General features: G+C 39.9%; 2 protein-coding genes and 1 long non-coding RNA gene across 4 annotated transcripts in view; 1 reads left to right on the forward strand and 2 right to left on the reverse strand.

Moving 5' to 3' along the window:
• csf2rb (colony stimulating factor 2 receptor subunit beta) overlaps positions 1 to 24,169 on the forward strand; it is a 64,587-nt gene that overhangs the window by 25,610 nt on the left and 14,808 nt on the right. The window lies entirely within an intron of this gene.
• On the reverse strand, positions 12,116 to 14,475 carry LOC117492900. Its single transcript, XM_034143322.1, has 8 exons — positions 14,414 to 14,475; positions 14,162 to 14,261; positions 13,619 to 13,725; positions 13,261 to 13,533; positions 13,014 to 13,107; positions 12,809 to 12,876; positions 12,462 to 12,683; positions 12,116 to 12,346 (listed from the first exon to the last, which is right to left on the reverse strand). Exons 2-8 carry the CDS (start codon positions 14,259 to 14,261, stop codon positions 12,251 to 12,253), a joined length of 960 nt encoding a protein of 319 aa, XP_033999213.1. The 5' UTR covers positions 14,414 to 14,475; the 3' UTR covers positions 12,116 to 12,250.
• On the reverse strand, positions 14,534 to 15,014 carry LOC117492901. The gene is made up of 3 exons (XR_004556902.1): positions 14,984 to 15,014; positions 14,851 to 14,878; positions 14,534 to 14,632 (listed from the first exon to the last, which is right to left on the reverse strand). It is a non-coding gene; the product is annotated as an uncharacterized LOC117492901 (long non-coding RNA).

Genomic DNA, 24,169 nt, shown 5'->3' on the forward strand with positions numbered 1-24,169 from the left:
TGTGCTAACGGTACAGCCCTCGAGACATGTGTCAGTTTTGAGATTTCCTCAAATGCAGTTGCCATGGCAACACAATGCTCGCCATGAAACACGGTTTTCTCATATCTCAAAGGAAAACAATCCCAATGGCCACATACTTCACATTATGGTAAATGGACCTCTACAACTTCCCAACATTTATTTCCCTATAAGTCCATAACTATTTCATTAGTGCAGTATGGATTAGCTGCTAAATATGCCCTCATGTTTACCAATAACACTTTTTTTCATTACAAATGCTGTTGTAACGCAGGAAATACAAACCTTCTTTTTGTATTAACAACATATTGAACACAATAAAAATTTAAATGAACTTCGCCCTCCCCAATGTGCCCTCCCAACTATACCAGCACAAAGTTTCATACTTTTAAGAGCAGACCCAAGACCCAACTTTGTAATATAGCTTATAACTGAATTGCATGTTATTCCTATTTTATACTTATTTTATTGATATTTCTTGACAGTTTTGAGAGTTTTTGGAAGCTTGTGTCAGTTGTATGAGATACTAATTAGTAATACTTTGATAATTATCATTATTATAGTAGTAAATAATATGATCTTTAATGTACATGCCAAAGAAACCAGCAGGACACCGCAGGGAATCGAACCCCATCCCAGTAAACTGGGAGTACCAATTACCAGTGCCTTTTGCTTTTCTAGGCTACATTGAAGGCAAAGCAAAACCTGCATTAGCAACAGCATATGAGTGACATCATTTAATATTGATGCATAATTTTACAAAATGTGTTTCTCTATGTGTGGATAAATGTTATTAGTGCAGTATGGAATATCTGCTAAATATGCCCTAATGTTTGCCAATAATTTAGTTATTAAAAATGCTGTTGTAATGCAGGAAAAAGAAACCTTATTTTGAACATATTGAACACAATAATTATGAACATATTGAACACAATAAAAATGAACTTCGCCCTCCCCAATGTGCCCTCCCAACTAGACCAGCAGAGAGCGTTCATACTTTTAACAACTGAAGACCTACCTTTTTAATATGACTTTTAACTTAATTGCCTTTTTATTCCTATTTTATGAATATTTATTGTTTGTATTAGTTTTATTGTGTAGTGTTTGTGTGTGTGTGTGTGTGTTTGTGAGAGAGAGATAAAGCCGCTAAAAATGAACTAATAATAAAGAACAATTTGAATGACAGCTGGGTGACTCAATAGTCATGTTAAAGTCGAAAAGTAGGGAGGATGAAGCTAGTTTGGGGAGTTACGTGAGAAGATTTTAAGAACTGAAGACCGACAGAATAACTATATAAATTAATAAATAATTCCTAACTATGAGACTGTTGTAATTTCAGGGAGAGGGTCAGATCTTTGCAGAGCTGGTAAAATTTGGTTTTGATTACTTGGCAGATGATAGGATCGAGGGAAAGGGTGGGGCCAAACATTACGCCAAGGTACTGGGAGGTTTTTATAGAAGACAAAGTCGAGGATGTGTCTTTTGGCATGGGTCGGGAAGGTGAAGTTTTGGTTGACAGTAAATTGTCTATTAGAGTTGAGAATTTGAATGACAGCTCGCAGGTGGGTGACTCAATAGTCATGTTAAGGTCGAAAAGTAGGGAGGATGAAGCTAGTTTTGAGGAGTTCAGTGAGAGGAAGGAGGGATGTGGTTTAGGGGGCCGAAAGATAAGGATAATTTTGAATGAGGAAGGGGCTTTGAAGATGATGAACTTGAGGGATGATACCTAAACAAATACCAAATTAAACCAGGGGGGGATGATACCTAAAAACATACCAAATTAAACCAGGGGGGGATGTTTTGATCTGATAAACTATCTCGACAGACTGTAGAAGCGCATAATTTGGCACGATGAAACACAAGGTGAAGAAAAAACACAGAATTTCTACCTACATTTGCTTGACGTCTGAAGTTACTCTACCTCAGCAGTTGTGCAAAAGAACACAGAATCCCCTCATGATCACTGAAATAGGTGGGCAACACAGTTGATTCTACATCATACTGTGTTGTTTTCACATATACATGGTCAATTAATGTGCCCTTTTCGGTAGTGGGTTGTGTGACTTGCTGCACATACCCTTTGTCTGTTACAAATTTGCAAATTGTTGATGTTTTTAAAATGTCATCATTGAAATCACCCATCACAGCAATTGTGTCACCTAATTGATCTAACAAATCTAGTAATTTGCCTAAATGTTCTTTAAACAAAGACATGGGATATGATGGTGGTCTATAAATTACCGCAATTAATATGTCGTGAGACAAACAGTTGTACACTATACATTCTAAATTTACATCTGGCACTTGAAGAATACTAAATTCAATACTGTTTGCACTATATATGCCAACACCACCATGTTGTTGGTCTTGCAGAGCAACCAATGCTGGGTTCTCGCTGGTGTAAGATGCACTTCGAGAACAACTAGCAAATGTATAACCACTGATGTTAATGTCGTCAAATGATGAGACGGCAGGCAGCCATGTCTCTGTAACAGCAATACAGTTAGGCTGCAAATGCTGTGTGCAAAGGGTCAAATCTTCAACATGACGTGTCAAACTTTGCACATTTGTCAAAAACACAGTAAAATTGTCTGTGTGCAATTTGGGGTGGATCCTTTCTTCACGTAGAAACTGAGGCATGCACTGAATTGCTTGCGTAACATTTGTTTTACAATAGATGGCATTAGCTTTAAAATCTTGAATGATTAAGCCTGATAAATTTGTAACACGACTTAATGCAACATATGCCTGTCCAGCAGCAAATATTTTTTTAAGTGACACCACAGCTCTATCAACAGTTATCCCTTGCACCTTATGTACTGTACAAGCCCAAGCCAGTTTAAGGGGAAATTGGCGACGCAACCCACCTTTAACGGTGACTCTATCCTCTTCTGGAAAAATTGGTGTACAGTTCACTAATTGCCTTGATGCATTTGCAGACTCTTTCCTGCGCTGTGCCCCAACTCTGTCATCGTCAAAATGGACGTACACAGTTTGAGGAAATCTTTCACCTTGTGAAATCACTATGTGTCTCACCGTGCCGCATACCCCGTTCACAAGCCCATCCGTCACATCTATATTTTTGGTCAACATTACACGAGCATTTTCCCCGAGAACCAAACGTTCCGCTAAACATGTCTGATAGATGTTGGTGTGATGTCCATGTTTTAACTCAAGTTTTCCAGTTTTTCTGTTATGGCCAGTATCCTGAGCTTCTATTTCGACATGTTCCGGGCATGTTTTCAACAGTTGCACAAGATTATGATCATTAACCTGAGCGTTTGTGGGGAAAATGTGTAATGCTGAACTTTCTTCCCCTGTTTCACAGCTCTTCAACAAATCAATGTCACTAGCTGACAATGCTGTTTCTTTTGAGCGTGTTCTCAACCTATTTAGCAGTTCCGCAAAAACAATATCTTTCTGCCTGACTATTGTTTTAAGCTCTACAATGCTAAATAGGTTGTGCCACAGGTTAAATCCTACCTTCTCTACATACAAGGCATTTCCTTTCACTGGTGGCAGCTGGAAAAAGTCTCCAACAACTACCACACTAACTCTACCAAATGGGGAATAATCATTACATTGTTTAATTTGACGTAATCTGCCATGAATATATGCCATGAGTTTGTGATCGACCATGGATATTTCATCGACAATTAAAATTTGCACGTCTCTATATTTGGCCCGCAGACTATTTATTTTTTCCTCGCCTAAAGGTGTGTAGGGTAATTTTGAATTAACGCCAATGCTAAATGTGTTATGGATAGTTGCTGCGTCTAAATTGTATGCAGCAATTCCAGTTGGGGCAGTCAACAACACACACACAGAATCAGGGTTTTCACAGAGTGTTGAGAGCAACCTGGCTGTCTCATACTGCAGAGCCTTGATCAAATGGCTCTTTCCCGTCCCAGCACCGCCTGTTATAAATACGTGAAACGGGTCTGGATTTTTACCCGACATTTTGTCTAAACACCATTGTCGTATTTGATAGAAAATAGACATTTGGGTTTCGTTTAGAGACCGAACTAATTTCAGCCCTTCGCTTCTGCTCAAAATATTCTTTGTCTTTTCCAAATGGCCGATTTGCCGATTATTAACGGCAAGATCAGGAATAGCGTCTATTTGCTCCCCGTCTACGGTTTCAATTTGTTCCCGCTCTTCTTTGCATTGAAGATTTTCCAATTCCTGTTCGGGGCACAGGTCACACCAAGCGTCTTCAAAATCTACATTACCGTCTAAAGAGTCTTGGATTTTTTGTAATTCATCCGAATCAAGTTCAAACAAAGCTCTATTCGCGTCGACCACTGATTTCACCAGCTGTCTGGATCCATCAGCAAATCTAACTCGACCGCTCATGTAAAAGTCTTCACACGTTTCCCAATTGTGTGGCTTTAACTGCTCGTCGATGCGATACGGCAGAAACAATTGGAAATTGCTGTAGAAAAACAATTCCGGACACTTTGTTTTGGAAAATTTTGCATAACGCACAACTGCTGCTTTTGTTCGCGTTCTTTTAATAATAAACCCGAAATTATTTTGGAGTTCGATGGCATTTTTGAGACTTTCACTCTGTGACATAACCCTGTATTCGGATGCGAATGTTGCCAAACACATATTATTAAAAACAGCGTCATTTGGCCGATTTTTGTAACGGTCAACAAAACCGGTCATCCACATGTTGTCTGTGGTTAGACTATTTGAATCTGCCATCTGTTTTAACACACTTAATGGCCTACTTATTTTAATTGTATTTTTCCCTGTTGGCACAAATTGGACCAAGCGAGAGCATGTCTTCAGGGACATGTGTGTCAATCTGTAGACTGCCTCTTGGGCACACACATCTCGGTTGTGTAAATACACACTCCCTAACTTTTTAAATGCATCCTTGGCATCTAGATTGCCCTGCTGTGATGCTTCTTTATGTGCATTACCCAATAATAATCCCATTTCCTTTTCTGCCTTGGAGATGTAGGAAATTATATAGACAACACATGCATAGGCATTGACCACATACTGAATGTCCATATTGGCATTCCAGCATTTTAACAGTGGTTTGTTGTATTGATTAATCCAGACTTCGCCAATTTGTCTTTTCAATACAACGTGTGTCTTTCTACCAACTAATTTGTAAGCAGCCTCGAAGATCGCTTGATTAATCCCCAGACTTTCAAATAATTGTTCCAGGCTTTCAAATATTACATTTTCGTCTGAAAGAGCCTTTTTGACGGAGTTCAGAATTTTAACTGCAAACTCCTTCTTCTCCTTTTTTTCTGCCAAAGACTCTAATTTTACACACTCGCATGGTGTCAAGTTACAGCTACATTCTGCTAAGCATTGATCTTCACTGCTGCGACATATAAATGTACTAGCAGTAGCTGGCCTGGGGAAATTAAATCGACAAACAGTGTTATTTTTCTTACACGTTTTAGAGTGTCTTTTGGAATGCTGTTGCACAGATGTCACAATGTCCTTTAACGGCTCATCTTGTGATGGTAATTCACATGTCACATATGTGTCGATGAATTGAATCACCTCTTCATCTGTATTCTTATCAATTTTGGGTGCATTCTCAATCCAAAACAAGCAATGCACATGAGGTGAGCCACGCTGCTGAAATTCCACGCGATAGAAATAATCTACAATCTTGCCAATTGGGTGTGAAGGGGACATAAGTACTTCTTTCAAAAAACAATTCCATCTATAGTCAAACATCCTGGCCGCTGTCACAGGATTACGACGCAAGAGTTCACATCTGTCTGCCCAATCTAAATCGTCAGCGGTCTGTGTTCTACCTTCCTGTTTTAAAATAGCGTCGAGTAAATTTGCCCACCTAAGATCAGCCGAAGAGAATGAACAAAACCAGGTAGGCACACCAAGTTGACGCACACAAGCGAGGAGGTCACTCTGTGCGCGCTGCCAAAATGCTGGAGTACCTCTAATAGGTGAGAGAAAACGAAAGCCATCATCAAATTGCAACAGTTTTCTTATGGTTTCCTGATTCAACAAATTATCTTCTATCGGTTTGGATGGAAAGCCTGCTTTGCCTTTTCGCAATGCAATAGACACACTGGACAATACCTGTTGCACCTCAGACAAATACTGAGCATAAAAAATGTATTCTATATTTTGTGCAAACCTAACATCAGCATTTAAAACACGCATATTCAAATAGCGTGCTAATGTTATCTTGCGGGGCCTCGAATCACGGTAGGTGTTAATGCCCAGTGGGAACAATACAGGAAAGCATTTTGCTTCGTTGGAAATGTCTGCTAACAGCCTCACAGGACTATTACCCTCTGCTGGAGCGACATTTAATGTACTATCAAAATATTGATCCAACACTTCCTGTCCAATATCAACAGGCATCAGACATGTGTCCTGAAACATGCAATGCTGTTGCCTGTCGTGTAAAAGCTCATCATCAGCATTAGCATCAGACGTTTCATTAGTTGGCAAATCCATCAAGGTCAAATTGTCTACAAAGCCATCATCCCGTTCCCTCCAAAACTCATTAAGCAGAGCGTCATCAAGTTCCTCAAACTCGGGAACCCTTACAGGAATGAATGAACTTTCTTTTGCAGGACTATTGCCTTCTGCTGGGGCCATGTTCAGTTCTCTATCTGAAAACTGATCTGCAATTTCCAGATCAGTATCCACAGCCATCAAATCCATGTCCTGAAACAAACATGGCTGTTCCTCAGCAGCCTCTGATGATGTTTCCTTGGTGTGGGTTTGTTCATTCTCTTCCTCCTCCCTACAAAACTCGTTATACCAACTTTTATTAAATTCAATATCCCTATAGTGCTTATTGTTTCTTTTTAAAAAATGTAATGCACGCTGTATGTGCATTGGGTCTGCAAATTGAAATTTAAAATGACCTTTGTAGGTCAATCTACGCTTTAACTTTATTCGCAAGATGGAACCTTCCATCCTTGAGCGGGGGAGCAAATTTGTAGTTTGGACTATATTGGCTGGAACACACGTCACCGGTCCGTGAACTCCATTTTGCCCACCTTTGGGCAATGCCACCATCTTCATAAATGGTATATTTTTGGCAATTAAATGCTGCTCTATGCTGTTCAAACAAGCCAATTCTGGGGGAATGGGGTCTACTGCCAAATTATTGAGAACACATTCAGGTGGCATCACACCTCTCTTAAGTTTGGTATCACAGTTGCTGCAGATCCAAGACTGCCCTCTCCCAATATCAATCCAAACACAGGGTACTTCACAGTCATCAGTACATGTGTGTAAATATCTGTCTCTGATGCATTTATTGGCGAGTTCTTGATTCTTATATTTGTCTTTTTTACAGTGCAAGGCCTGCGATTCAAATAACAACCTCTCGCAGCAGCTACAAACAAAAACGGGTCCATTCTTAACTTTGGCCAAAAACTGCTGCATCACAATATCAAATACCTGTCTATTTTTTAGCATTTGTTGCCTCTTCAATTTGTTGCTAGCTGTTACTCGCTTCTTATAATTTGGATTACCATGATACCTTTTTGAAGTCATGGATTTTACCTTCTTTCTATGCAATTTATTTTGCCTATATTTACGTTTGTTAAATGCTATAACTTTCTCTCTATGTAAAACCTTTAGTCTATAGTTCTGTTTACTTAATGCTTGAACCCTTTCTCTATGCAGATCATCGTCATGATATTTTTTTACACTATATTCTTTTACTTTCAACGGATTACTTTTATATATTCTTTTACTTGAATCCTTCCTCATCTGATTATGCAATGGGTCTTCATAGTATCTAACCTGAGTGTGTCCAATTGCTCTGTGTTTGTAATCTTCATCCTCGAAATACCTTTTTCTAAGACCGACTCTTACTATCTCTTGATAATCTGCATCACTATACTTTTTCATGGACGCATCCCTAATCCTTTGCTGGTACCCTGTGTTTCTTTTATAATACAGTTTCTTTTTTGAGCTGTATCTCTGTTTTAAAAATGTTGAACGCCTACGACTCCAGCTGTTTGCAACACTCTCTGCATTGTCTTTAACCCCACCCTTCCCAGTACAGATATCGACACTGCGACGCATAGACCGTGTCTCTGACAAACCCCCCACTTTACAAAATTCAAAGCACCTTTGTTCATCGTAAGGTTTGATACAAACCACTGGCTCAAAATGATTTTTATCACAATGTTTCAAGTATATTTTTTCTTTTGAAAGCATTGCACAATTACAAGTGTATTTGAGCCATTTTTCCCCACTGCAGATAAAAATGTCCACTCCAAGAGCATTTGCTGTCCCTTGGATTTCTACATCTGTGGCACAATGTCCTACATACTTCATCCGAGACTTCTCAATGTAGTCTGAAATTGAAGCAGATCCCCCAACTACTTTAGTTTGTTCTGCGTGATTCATCATATGCTTCACAACAGTCGTTCTAATCTTTCGATGGCTCTTCTGAGAACCACTGAGAACATGAGCTACCGCTCCGAAGAAACTATTAGCGTCCTCTTTAATTTTTTCGGTCTTACAGACCACACCTAGGGACCCAGTTACTGTAGGTCCCTGTACATCCTGCTTTTCAAAGTCTATATTACACTTTGTGCAAAGTGTTTTTGCCACTTCATTGCACAAAGGATTAAATTCAAGAGTGATTTTACTTACATCACTCTTTTCCACACAATCTGTGTCCCCAGCAGACGATGTACCATGCGTTTGTTCGGTAACCCTCCTTTTGCCTCTAGTTGTCCGTCTGACATTGTACAGTCTTGGACAAGAAGTGTCCACTTTGCAATACCCATAACAACTCTGCAAATTAGGTTGTTTTACACACACAACAGTCTCATAATGATTACCATTGCGGTTTTCCAAATAAACCCCCTGATTAGACATCTGCCCGTTCTCGCAACTATATTTTAGCCAGCGTGGATCACAATATGTGAATATATTAACTCCAAACGCATCTGCTGCTGCTTGAATTTCTAATTCTGTTGCCCAACTACCAACCTCCCGCATTTTGGATGTGCTGAGGTATTCTGACATGGAGGAGGTCAAAATACGCTCATAAGGCACAGCATTGCTCTGCATTTGATGAACCACTGCACGCCTAATTATTGTGTGATGCCTTTGTGTACCACACACAGCTTGACTCACTGCTCTAAAGAAACAATTTCCGTCACCCTCTATTTTTTCATTGAGACATGGAGCCCCTATTAAACCAATTTGTGTAGACACAAAATCTACTTTCTCTGACGGCACATGTAACTGCTCACAAAGAGCTTGTGCAAGTTGATGACTAAGAGGATTAAACTGCAGTCGTCCACTTCTTACTTCTTTGACAAAAGCAACGTCTGAATTATCTGCGGTAACATCACTCTTTTTTAATTTTTTGCAAGCAGAAGATCCCTTACGAATCTTACGCTTTGCACCCATCTGAATGTTGGTGCAGCCAAGTGTGGACTGAATAGTTGAACTACAACCCAAATCAGTCTCTGTCGTTTTGGGAGTCACTCTTGGACCCAAAGACAGATTACTGCTTTCAATTGGGCCTATTTGAGTGACTCGGACACCAGCGACCTCAAACTGTTTTTGAGACTCAGAAGATCCCTTTGGAATGTTATGCTTTGCACCCATCTGAATGTTGGTGGACTGAATAGCTGAACTACAACCCAAATCAGTCTCTGTCGTTTTGGGAGTCACTCTTGGACCCAAAGACAGATTACTGCTTTCAATTGGGCCTATGTGAGTGACTCGGACACCAGCGATCTCAAACTGTTTTTGAGACTTCTTGAGGAACGCTGCAAATGTCCATATGTATTCAAACACGTGTTCAAGGCCTCTGAAATACAGAACAACACTACGCCCCTCGCCATCGCTCATCCCAGACGCACTGCGTGCATGGGAGTCGACCACTGCGTAGTGTCCACCTTGACCAATGATGGCACATGTAGCGCCATTCATTGTCAGAAAGCATGTGTCATATTTACTACACATGCTTTCCAGTGCGTATTTTAAAGTGGTGTGCACACCCTTATCAATGAGATCACCCTCAACCACATCCACATCTCCAGACACAAAGTCACTGTATTGAAACAGAAATCTTTGTCCGTCGATAATGGTCTCCTTGGGCAGATCTGGAACCGAAAGTAGACTGTATCCTCCACTGATACCTTGTTGGTCACGCAGGGAGGTGTACAGATTGTCACCAAGTACAACAACTTTATCCAGGTTGTCGGTCTGCCATGTAAACACGCTGTCAATGTTGTGTTTGGCTATGCCTACCAAACTGACAGCCATGCACTGAAGTCCTGCATATTTAAAGCGTTGATCACCCTGACTGAATGTTCCCCTGACACACCCCATATCCCCATCAATGACTCTAGCCGTCTCCGAATTAACTTCAGCTGCTTTCACAGAAAGTCTTGTAATGCTAAACTTCTGTGCATTCAATGAATTATTGAGATTCCTGATGTAAAACATCAGGTCATTAAGGCATGTGTTGAACACGGCTACAGATGTGCCATAACTGGATGCTAACCCAGACGCAGCACGTGTGCCACAATCAACGACCACAATACAGTCATTGTGTTGAATAATGACACTGGCTGCGGAATTTAGGCTAAACAGACACATGCCATCCCTGGATAAGTGTTCAAGCAGCTTCTCCGACAATACCTGTTCCCCTTCAGACAAATTAAATTCGCCGTACACTGGCAGACCCATATTGACGTTCCACTTACGTCCAAACACACTGGTCTGCTCAACCAACCTGCACAAGTTCTTTGGCTTTACATTCATTTTATGGGCTTCCCCTAATACAAACGAGTTAAGCTTTGACCCTGCAACACGTATGGCATCGATATCTGTACTGCTCCACGAACACACAGGCGCAATCAAATGTTTGATCGCAGCCGCTATAGAACATGCAACAGATATTTTATCGTCAGAAACGGATGCATACCTCACAACAGTCCCTGCGACAACAGCCAGCTGCACTTTTTCTGAACACATGCAAGCATAGCCCTTACCTGTTCTGCATCCGTTGTCCTCATCAACATCCACTATCACGCTGGGTGATGGCTCCTTGCTGGATGATGGCTCCTTGCTGGATGATGGCTCCTTGCTGGATGATGGCTCCTTGCTGGATGATGGCTCCACGCTCAGTGATGGCTCTGCGCGGGGCAATGGCTCCACTCCTGGAAATGGCTCCACTCCTGGAAATGGCTCCACTCCTGGAAATGGCTCCACCCCTGGAAATGGCTCCACTCCTGGCAATGGCTCCAACCCCGGCAATGGCTCCTCCTAGAAGAAAATTCATATATAAAAAAACTGCTAAAAACACTATGTGTCTTAAATTGTTTCACAAACGTTTAACTAAATAATAGAAAGATATACAATTACTAATACAAAATGATTATTGTTATATATTAACTTTTGTTTTTCTACTTACCCACACACATACTGAATGGAACTCAAAAGAGAGGTTTCTTGTCATTGATTGTGTACACTTGAAACAACGTTGACTGCATGCAGGCTAACAACTGAAACTATTTTATTTTAACAATGAGCAAAAGTAACTATGTCAATAAATTAGCATGATTCATTCAAATGTCACTCTGAAAGCACATCGTTCACACAAAGACCACAGACCTGCTGCTCCACAGCAACTGTCCCTCTACTGGTAGGTGGCCGTAAAATCACCTCCACAACAATGGGAGCTGCCTCCCCCTAAAAAAAACAAAACAATTTAGTAAACTTGAGAATAAATAACACCACCGATATTCGTGTAACTTCTTAGTTTTAAACAAGTCCTATATTGCCTTTAAAAAAGAAGAAAACAAGAACAACCTGTCGCTTTGCCAGGGTTTTCTTGGAGGCAGGAGCCCTCTGCTTCAGGTCCAACTTTGCTTTCTAACGTAAGGAAAACAAAATGATTAATCCTCCACTAATAACTCCTTATGGACAGTATAAGTTGTCCTCACTGTAATACATTTAAAGTTTGTCAGGAAGGATACATTTTATAATAGGGCATCAACCAACATACAAACAAATTACCTTTTGTGGTGTTGGAACCGGTGGTGTGCACTCATCAGGGCCAGGAAGATGGGATGGACTAATCTTGTCCATCTCAACCAACATTGCACTGCTAAACCACACAGGTGTCAGTGGAAGATAACTCTCCTCCACTTCCTGTGAAATAAAAATGAAGAAACACTGTTTTAGAAAAAGAAATGCACATATAAACTGCAATAAACATACCCCAATGATTTCAAAGCATACTACAAAGTTGACCTACCTCCTGCTGAACAGTCCCTGCTTCTTTAAGTGCATCAATGGACTGCTCAGGTTCATCGTGTTGGCTCCTCTGTAAAGATAAATAGCATAGCTTGTGTTAATCAAATGGGTACTCTTCCATCATTATCAAGGCAAACTGCTCAGGGAATATCACTCTTATTGAAAGATGTCTGCCACACAATTACCTTCCTGCCCTGGCCGAAAACGGTCCACTTGGAAGGATCCAGTTGCGGTGATTTGGCAACCTCTCCTTTGACAATCACCCTTGGAGTGACTCTCCTCGCAGGCGGTGATCTTCTGTGGACAACAGGAGATGGCTTCGGCTCGGCTGGAACAAGTTGCATGTATGTTGCGTTCCAGATAGAACCGACCAGGATTGGCATTCCCGCACTGTCACTCAAGTGCACCTGCAAAAACAAATACATTTACAAATAGCACATAACCTTCAATATGTTTTTTCAAGAACGGAACTTGGAATTTCAGCTACAAACAAGTATACAGAGAAAACGTTTCCATTTGCCATGTCACTCACGCCATCTCTGCTCCACAGGTCAAGTTCTTTGAAAGGGAAGTACTCAGCAAGCGGTGTGTACTTCACGCCTAAAAAAAACCAACAAGATCAAGATTACTAACATATCCACACAGATATTATATTTTGCTCTTTTAAAACAAAGAATAATGAAAAATAGGAAAATGATTTACGGTAGTACTTGAACCTAAATATTTGTTAAACATACCCATACGTGCCGCAACACGACGAAATTCCTGACGCATCATGTCTTGGTAGTCAGGGTCAACGGTAAGGCGCGGGGGGAAGTCCATGGCAAAAACCTAATCAAAGTTACAAAGGTACGCTATTTTTCACAATTTGTTGATAAAAAAATGTCAATTTTTCAGAAATTCATAAACATACAACCACATCAATAAGAATACAAAATGTAATATTATAAGAACTATAATAAATACAATAAAAAATAAGCTTACGTTGGGCCAGCGACTGCGGGCAGTGGCGAGGAGCTCCGCAAAGTCCTCTCCTGCTTCGGTGATGGTCCTACTGGATGTTAGGTTGTTGCTCGGAGCCATCACACAGACTGCATCTGGTGTCCTAGGCAGCACAGCATTGGCTGCCTCGGTTCGCAGCTGGGTTGCGCATGCCCCCGGTGTGGACATGGCACCAAAGGAAAACCTTCCCTCTGGCATCTTCACAATTCCATCGACGATGGAACGGAGATGTGAAGCTCCAACAAGGAGGACAAACTGTAACAACAGAAGACATTATTTCAAATGAAAATCACTAATGATTACCCAGACTTTGTTAACAAAATCTGAAAACAATTCATACTTCCTTGTCTGGAGACTCCGCTGGTATGACCATCTTGTGTTGTCGTCCTGTCAGGGACGAAATTGGCCATTTCTGCACTCTATGGCGGTTACCCGTACCGCCAGCGGCTATTTAAAAACAGAGAAAATGACACCGACATTAAACTTAATGAACCTTTACAATTCTTAAATTATGTAAGCAATAATAACACACCTTCCTACAATAACACCTGTAAACGGGCACGTGCAGAGGATTTTAGAAGGGAAAGGGCTCAAATGCATAAAGGGTCCTACCGGTGATTGAATTTTAAAATGTATATATTTCAAACAAATCCATGTTTCAAACACTGCTTCATGATAGTTATCTAAAAATGAATGCAAAGAAATCAAGTGTATTTCAGTCAATTCTCCTCATCATAACTAGCTCGCTTGCCCACAGAGGGGTGTATCTGTGCACGAGCCTGCCTGTAAAAAATGCACATGCAAAAACATTTTACAATGATACAACCAAAATGGACACCCTAAACATATACAAAATTGAATGACAAAATCCTCGACTACTTACGTGCGAAACTGGCATTGCCAGGCTGCTGATGTCCCACACGTGTCCCAGCCACGCGTAGCTTTGCAGCCTGGGAACGGCGGGACGATTTACCACGTGGCATCTGAAAGTATGTAGGCATTGTTAGAATTAATAAAGACATTAGCAGACCCCTTAAATAGTACAAATAATTACGCAATTACTTATTTCAACTGCAACAAAAGCGTACAAGTCCATTAATAGTTGATGCATCCTGTTCAACAAAAATGTACTTACTGTAACTGCTCACGAGATAAAGCTGGGTGTTGAAGGTAGATGAGTAGCCGGTGAAGTTAAATGGGTAGCTAGTGAAGAAGGTAGATGAGAAGGTGGTGAAGGTAGATAGGTAGCTAGTGAAGAAGGTAGATGAGAAGGTGGTGAAGGTAGATAGGTAGCTAGTGAAGAAGGTAGATGAGTAGGTAGATGGGTAGCTGGTCAAGCCGGTAGGTTGTTTAACTAGAACAGAGAAGAAACTAATCAGCATCACAGACATGGAAATATAATTACTTAACACAATGTACAATACAATCGCATAGCTTAGCATACAATAGTTATAAACAAAAAAATTATCAATTGTATTAGAAGCTGCTAATCACTTAGATTTACACTAATAAAGGGCCTATCTGTTTTCATTATACTTTATGCTACTGACAGTGTCTTGGACCACAACTCACCGGTAGAGAACTGCTCAAAGCTGTCAATCTGTGGGGAAAACACAGCATTAAACCCTGCAAAGAAAAGACTGGAAAGTTCCACATATTGTCATGGTATATGTTACTACAAACACTGTCTTTGACCAACACTCACCAGTAATGAACTGCTCAATAGTCGTCACTCTGTGAAAATAAAATAAAAATTAAACCTTGCAAACACAATGCTTGCACACATGGTGATTAAACATTTGGTCCATGTTGTAAATGCTTAAATGCTCTTGCATTTATAAAAACAGGATAATACAATTACCATAATATCATTCTGTGAAAATATGAATTCTGCATAAAGAGTACTTTTACTTTTGATATTTGGAGTACATTTAGCTAACAATTGTGCTAATGAGTACTTGTACTAAAGTAGAGGATCTGATTACTTCTTCCAACGTTGAATATAGTATACCTTGAAATATATTTAATTGTTCATAGTTGAATGACTCAAAAAATTACTTTATTTAAGCTATGGAATCATTTAACCAGCTTTCCTTTGTTCATAAATGACAAAAATAAGCTCTTTATTTTAGACATTCTGCTTTAACCAGCTTCACAATTAATTCACAAGAGGAATGATCACTCACCCCAGACAAGATAAGATGAACGAGAGGACAGTCTCTGGTTTAACCAAACTATATATCGAATTTTAAAAAATGAGCGACCAACCACAGCTCTCCTTCTTTAAAATATTTTTGTAATTTCCCTCCAATCGAAATATATAATATTAACATTTGAATGTCAACTGCTTGCTATGCAGACATGTTATGAAAATATCACACATCAAAGGGTCAGGTGCAGAGGTCCCTGAAACAAAGAATGGATTATGGCTGTTGTAGTCTTTACCACCATTGCCATATTTGTAGTCAATTCAATCATAGTTACTTCAGTGTTCAATAGTTTTTTGATTAAAAATATAACTGAGCTATAGTGTGTCTGTGTGTGTCTTAACTGTCATCCATGTCAGCCAGGGGCGCACATAACTGGTACGCATGCGCGGCAACAATCTGAAATGCTTACCGTAACTTGTGTCACAAAGCAGAGTCGGTCTCTAAAACAGCTGATCACAACGTTCACACGCTCCGCGGTCACGAAGCACTGCACCCCTCCCCCCCCCCCCACTACTCAAGTACAATATCTGAGTACTTTTAATCAAGTACAAGATCGGAGTGCTTCTACTTTTACTCAAGTACAAGATCTGAGTACTTCTACTTTTACTCAAGTACAAGATCTATAGCCTACTTATACCACCTCCGTTTATAGCCTATGAAAAAAACTATTAGAAAACGAAGGCTAAAGCTAACGTTAGCAGATAGTGACAATGTATGCTAGTTAGCTAGCTCGACAACGATAATATTGCGACAGAAACACTTTTCAGTGCACATCACGGCAGCAGAGCCTTATTATACATCGATCAGCAGAGCCGACAGGCAGGGAGCACACAGATTGTGCTGCATTATAATATATATATACACCATACGTGTCATGATGGGACATAACAGCTCCCGCCCGCCGGGATTACTCCGGGTCCCAGACCCCCCCATACCCCAAAAATATTTTTATTGCAGATCTACATGAAACTTTTGATACTTTAGCAAAATATATTTAGCAAAGAAATGTGCTAATGAGTATTTGTTCTAAAGTAAAGGATCAGATTACTTCTTCCAACCTTGAATAAATAAAGTATGCCTTGAAATATATTTAATTGTTCATAGTTGAATGACTTCAAACATTACTTTATTTAACCTGCTTGTTAATAAATGACATAAATGTGCCCTTATTTTAGAAACAAATCTTAACCAGCTTCACAATGAATTTATAAGAACAGTCACACACTCACCTCAGACAAGATGCAAGAGAGAACCAGTAAAAGTTGAACGTCAATACATATATCAAATGAGCAACCAATCAGAGTTCTCCTTCTTAAAATATGTATTTTCTCCCCTCCAATCAGAATAGTTAATATTTACATTTGAATGTCAACTGCTTGCTATGCAGTGCGCGCATGCGCATTGCTTTCGTCTACGGGGTTTCTGCAGGGTCCCGGCTGTCACTGTCTCTGAGCGGGCGAGCTGCGCTGAGTGAATTTGTCAGACACATCGCTGTGACGTTGGGGATTCTTGGGACATTTGTCTACCTCGTTTGCCTAATCAGGTAAGTGTGTGTTTTACCTAACAAGGAATGTTAACAGTAAAGTGCACTGTACTATTTAAACCAAAAGATAGATACTACCCACCACAGTTAGGTTTGCTAGCTTAGCTACAGATGGCGTTGAATTTATGTTCAAGCACCTGAAGGCGTCTATAATGCATTTAAATGGTGAGATGACCGGTGTTAAAGTAAACCGAGCCAGACATATAACGCTATAACTTTACACACAGCATTGATTGGGATATGACAACGTTGCCACTGTGTTGAAACTTAGCCTTGACTGGCGGAAATGTATGTGTTATACATTTTCGCTGTGAGCCGTGTTCATACGTTTTATACAGAACTTGTGTGTATGTGTGACGATACACGGAACGGGGGGGGGGGGGCGGCATTGTTGTTCCGCCGTTACACCGGTTATTAACGTCTGTTTATTGGGGTAGCCGGCAGCCGGTGACTCTGACATTGTTGTGTTACAGGTCTTGTTGTTTAGTTGAGGGTAAAACACATCTCAAACTTCGTGACTTTTCCTAAAACGGGTATATTAATCATCGAGTGAATTTTGGGGCTTGGGGAATTAAGAGAGAGAGAAAAAATATATACTTTGCCGCAACACTTGCCGTGTTTAGGTCACACAGCTCAGTGCTCACCTAAAGCTCAGCCGCTGACGGACCGATGAGCGGAGCAAAACACACGTTTCAAGTTAGACCAAACACACTTAGCTATTTTATCTACCTCTGGAACTAGCTAAACTAGTTATACATTTTATGCACAATACACTTTGTGTAAGATTTAATTTTGAGCCCAGAGATGCCGTGCTGTTGATTTGCAATTATAACTTCCACAAGCTGAATGGTAAGACTCAGTAGATTGGTGCTAAAGTTAGAATCAGTGGATATGTATTTTGTTGTTTAGTTTTCCATAGCACTCATTCATGCATATTTTACTTTTCCTCAGGACACTGACCATGAAGAACGATTGCTCAGAGGTGTGTCTGTGGCCATCCTCACCGTCATTGAAGATGATGATGCCGCCATATCGCCAAATGTGCGAGACGTGGCTGTTGTGTTGGAAGGGACCATTGTACTGCATGACCTACCAGACCTCTCTACTGCCTTTGCATACCTCTTTGGCCTACTTTATGCAATGAACATGGATTTTCCAAAGGAGATGAGGTATACCTTTGAAGCCATTCAGACTATCTTTTAAGAGCTTGGCTCTCGACGCTCGCAGTGCATAAGCTCTCGGAAAACAAAGCTTTTGCTGTGAATGTTAATGGGGAAGCCAGACATGACTTTAACCTATGTTTCGCCTGTTCTAGTGCATTGTGGTTAGTGCTCATGTAAAACCTCACAGCATTCATTTCATTTGAAGCATATAAGTTCCCTTCTGAAATAGAGAATCAAAGAATGTGTGGATGTGTAAGTTGCCAGTTCAAAAGAGGGGCATATCCAGTATTTCTACTGTTCAAGTTCATTGTTAGTGATCAGGTAAAACTTCAATGTATGTACTTGCACATGCAGTCATTTTAAGCATGAAGTCCCATTTGCCTGTGAAATTGAAATGTGTGGAATTGTGAGTTGCCAGTTGACAAGAGGCACTGGATTGTAATTGTTATATTTGTTTATTCTTCAATTCTTTGATTGTGATGTGCTGAAGAGGCTGAGGCCTGATATATCACAATGATGCCAGGTGTGTGAATCCTATTTTGACCTGATGGATAAAAGCAGAAGCAGAAACCATCCTCAGAATCTGTGTTCAAAGGCCATCGTCATTTTCTGTTTAAAGCAGCTTTGCTAGATGTTTATTATGTCAAGAAATGTCCTTAACTTGTGTTATGTTGCAAAACGTGCATTTTTTCAAATCCATATATTCAGCATGTGAAGAATGCATGTTATCAACGTCTAGCAAAGCTGCTTTAAACAGAACATGATGATGGCATGGGGTCTGCGAGACAGCGAGACACAGAGGAACTCAGCCTGAGCACACACACACACAGCTGGGCTGGGCGAGTCGGCTGACAGCTTCCATACAGCGCTGCATAGACAGGTATTTTCTGTGTTAGAGTTTTACTCGCTACAGGGTGTACTTTGAGGGTTTGTGACTCTGCAGACCGTTTACATGCAGAAAAACCTACATAACACACAAGGGGATGGGTAATAACCAGAAAAGCATATGATAAGACCTTTAAAAGAGAGAATGTTTTGTGTGCTAAAGTAGACAAAAAATGTACAAAATGTTCATATAATTGAATTAAATCGTAATAATCAACTGAATAAATAATGGCTCTTTTTTTGTTAGTTCATTTTCAATCTCTGACATCAATGTTGATTGAAATCTTCAGCGTGACAATATCTCAATGTTGATTCAATTACTTTTTGCTATCTGGGGTGTCTGTGTGTGTCTTAACTGTCAGCCATGTTGTTGTCATCTAACCAATGAAAGCAAATAAATATATATATATATATATATATATATATATATATATAGAAATATACAGGGTTCCCGCGGGGTCTTAAAAAGTCTTACATTTTATAATCTGAATTTAAGGCCTTAAAAAGGTCTTAAATATGACCAAAAAAATAAGAAAGGTCTTAAATATGATTTAGAAGGTCTTAAAAATGATCGGATTTGAAAGGTCTTTCTGTGTTGCGATAGCGTCTAAATGTGTTTTGGGGGAAATGTCCGGGCTGCAAAGTAACCAGTACGGTAAGAGCCTTTCAGTTCCCCCCAACAATTTGTATTGAAATAAATCAACATGGAACCAGTAATCACTAACTTTGTTTCCCCCGGCCCCTTATTGGAGAACACCCAGCTAGTAACCTAGCAAGCAAGCTTCAGCTAGCGACAGTCAGAAACTCATGTATCTTCAAATCTACTTACAAATAAATATGGGGAAGTGTAAGTTCAACCGTATTTGGTTGGAAAACATCGAATTTAGTGCTTGGTTGAAACCAGTGGAGGGGAACGTGTTTGAAGCCCGCTGCACCTTTTGAAAAATAAATTAGCGTTTGTTTTGCTAATGTGTTAATTATTTAAAACAAATAATAATTTGAACAGTATCTTTTTAACTGTTGATTACCCTGAACCTATAATTCAACTGCAAAACCAATGCAAAAATAAATTAAATAAATTATACATTTAAATAAATAATATCAAAATAATAAATACCAATAAACAAGATCAACAAATATTTTGGAGCGCACTTCCACAAGCTATTAAACATGTATAAATATGATAAATAAAAATAAATTAGACTAAAATTAATTAGATCAAATATGTTGTAGTGCACTGTCACAATCTAGCAAAGCAAAATAATTTCGTAATTGTGGCAGGCCAAAATCGTAATTGCGATTAAAATATGATTAATTGCACACCCCTAACACACAGACACACACACACATACACTTTTTGTCTAACACCCTAACACAGTGCTGTACTGTTATGCCTTTACATTTACTTTGTAAGTAATTATGGGACGTATTTCTTCTTTCATAGCAATTTTCCTTCATACTTTCTTGCCGTGAAATAGGTCTTAAATTCTATTCAGTGGTCTTAAAAAGGTCTTACAAACCCTTAAATTTGAGTAGGCGAAACCTGCAGGAACCCTGAATATAGTATACCTTGAAATATATTTAATTGTTCATAGTTGAATGACTTACAAAAATCGAAATATATAATATTTACATTTGAATATCAACTGCTTGCTGGGTTAGCAATGTTATGCATTTATTAATATCACATTTAAAAAAATGAGCGACCAATCAGAGCTCTCCTGTTACATTTTTTGTTTGCCTTCCAATAGAAATAGTTAATATTTACAGTAAAAAAACGATGTGTGTGTGTGTGTGTGTGCGTGTGAGACGCGTTCTCGCGGTAGCCAATCAGCGATGAGGATCTCAGCCTGCCGTCACCTACGTTGAATCAGTAAACCATCAGCCGTTAGCTGTTAGCACACAGAGCTTACAGCTCCTCATATCTGTTCAGAAACTGGACAAAAGTTAAACATGAACAAAACACAGACTGTCTGTGTCATGGTGAATACAGTCGCTGTTGTATCTGTGTCTGTATCATGTTCTTGTGAGTGTGGACGGAGCAGATACAACGTTAGCCTGATCGATAAATCAACCCAGGGTTTCTCTGAGCGCTTTTACGTGAAAGGGGCGGGGTTAGCAACATTTGACCAATCACAAACCTGGAGAAGCGTACTACTGACAGCGCAGCATTATACTTCATGAATGAAGTAAACTATCATGTATGTTAGACAAATATGAAGAAGATAAACTTTAAACATCCATGATTTTAACACATAATCCAGAGTAAAAGCAGCATAGCTGCAAGGTGAAAATATAACAGCTGGTACAAAAATGACCGAGTGTTTGAATGCATACATTAACAGGTTTGAATGGATCTGACTTTAATTACGTTTGACTCGAGTGTTTCGTCAACTTAATGTGTTGCAGTTCATACTTTGGCATACAGTATGTGACAATGTAAGTGTGCACGACCAGAAACGGCTCGAGAATCTGATACAGATAGGAAATATATGATATGATGTGAGATGATGTGATGTGAATGATAAGTGCGACACGTCTGCACAGTGTCGCAGACTCTACGCAATGCTCTGAGTTGCTTTGCTCCGGTTACTTATCTTGTGGCAGATATTTAAGTAAGCTTGCTTGCTGCAAATGTAATAATATTCAGATTGCTCTGAAGATGGGCAGTGATATTCTATTTTGTTTCATGTTCACACAGTCGGTGATCTTTTGCCGGACCTCTTTTCCTGCATAGCCTACAGCAGTTTAAACTGTATTTATTTTATCCTGTAATATGACTTGATAGCTTTACACTCTGCACACTGAGCTCTGATTGGTCATCAGGCGGTGCTTTCACTGAGTTGGGGTCCTTCTCAGGTCGATTAAATGGAATCCTTGCGTCCCTCACTTGCGTCGTTTCCCTGCGTTTAGTCCCTCCCACCAGGGAAGCATGGAGAGACGCAAGGAAACCACGAGAAGCCATGGATGTATAATAAGAACTGGATACAGCGTGGGAGGCGGGGCCTCATTCATTCCTATGAGAGTTGCTCATTCGCGCATGATGATAAAATGGCCCAACTTTTGAGAGAGCGAAACGTCACAGATTACCCGGCATGCCTGAGAAGTACCCGTATGTGCGCTCATAGCGCATGCGCAACTTTAACCATGCCCCCCAAAATGCTCGTTCACATCAAGCACGTCAATTTGCGTACACGTAACAGCACCGCACGTTCATGACAGCATGGTAATGTTTGTTATGATAGATTTGATATTAACGAGGCGGCAGTTAGCAGCTAGCGGTTAGCTAGTAATTATGCTAATTTACACATCAATCGTTATGTACTTTTATATTACGCTGTAACAGGATCTAGTGATATCCAAGCAACAGAGCTTCATTTAGCATGAAATAATTATTGCACTGTATATATATATAAATATACACAGTGCAATAAGCTTCTTAGTGCAATAAGAAGCTACAGGGACGTTAATCTACGTCGGTAATATTAACTTTATTTAATACAACATTTACGGTACAAGATTTAATCATACAGCCCATTGAGTATAATATTTTACAAATGATGAATTACAGCAAACATGTGCAATATATCCATTATTACAGCTCCGTGGGCTGGCAGTAAGGCGATATGGGTCCGTTCTTATTGTGCATCCATGGGTAAAGATAAACGCATGTAGTGCTGAACACGTAACATGAACGTGCCGGGCGGCGCGGTCCCGTGGGTTAGATGCGCGTTCATAATGCAGAGGGAAATAACTCTCAGAATAACGTTATTAGCACATTTTACAACTTGAGGAACGAATGTTTTTAATAAGGGCTATACAAGTGTTCATACTGGGTAGTTTATTTCGTTTTTAAAAAATTATCCAACGATTTACAGACCACTCTTTCCCCATGTAAGTCAATGGGAAAAAGTGTTTCCGGGCCTGGCAACCAAAAGGAAGTGTAGTACCGCCGTTTGGCCAGCACGAATATTTTCATCAGAGTCCGGCGCACTTCCTGGGGGCTTGCGAGAAGCAGGGAAATGAGTTTTAAGAGCAATGGGACGTCCTTTCCTCCGGAGCGTCACGTGAAGCGACGTCCGTTTGTGATGACGCCGCACAGCTGTTCGTCTGACAGCAGCTCTGTCCCCGTTATTTTCACAAACACCCGCGCCTCTGTTAGTACACATTACTGACACAAACATTTGTATCATCTGTTGTAGACCCAAATACATTAAATAAAATAAGAACTCATTCTCAAAAAAGATGAACGCCATTCTTAAAATGTATAAACGAACAATAGTTGGATTAATATTGATTAGAGTGCACAATAGAAATAAAATAATTCAGAGAAGAAAAAGAGATATGTTATCTATCAAAACCCAGTTAGATTAACATTCATTAATCATTGGATTGCACACTTTGTTTGTGTGGATATGTAGCACATTAACATGTTAAATAGCACTTAATGACTGACTGAATGGAAATGACAATAAATGAAAATGTAAAACGAAAAAGTGATCATGAAAATGTTTCCAATAAATGAATAAAATAATTTTTGACCACTTTGTTGTTCAGATATATCACATATTTGTAACTGAATGATGCATTAATTGAAACAAAACACAGTATAAACTGAGTAGTGAGTCCCGTGAGTTTCATGTGTTTTCTTCACTCCGCTGGGAAACTGCCAATGCTAACCTGAAGTTGACTGCGAAAACCGGAAGTCGAGTGTGTGAACATCCGGTTTTCAGAATAAAGCAGCTTTCAATTTGAACAGTGTATTCATTTAACTCCACATAACTCAATTTCACATGCTCCAAACGGCCCCAAACTTCACATGTGTACAGCCCTAAAGACATATTTGTGTCAGTTTTGAGATTTAGTCAAATGTCGTTGCTATGGTAACAAAATGGTCGCCGTGAAACACGGTTTTCTCATAACTCCAGTTAACATGCTCCAAACGGCCCAAAACTTCACAGGTTTGATACCGATGCAGCCCTCAACACATCTAGGCATATTATGGGGTGTCATCAAATTCTGTTTCCATGGCGACAGATCCCTCGCCATGAAACACAGTGTTGTCATAACTCGATGGAAAATGGTCCAAA

The sequence above is a fragment of the Trematomus bernacchii genome, unplaced genomic scaffold (genome assembly GCF_902827165.1).
Source record: "Trematomus bernacchii unplaced genomic scaffold, fTreBer1.1, whole genome shotgun sequence".
NCBI classification, from domain to species: Eukaryota; Metazoa; Chordata; class Actinopteri; order Perciformes; family Nototheniidae; genus Trematomus; species Trematomus bernacchii.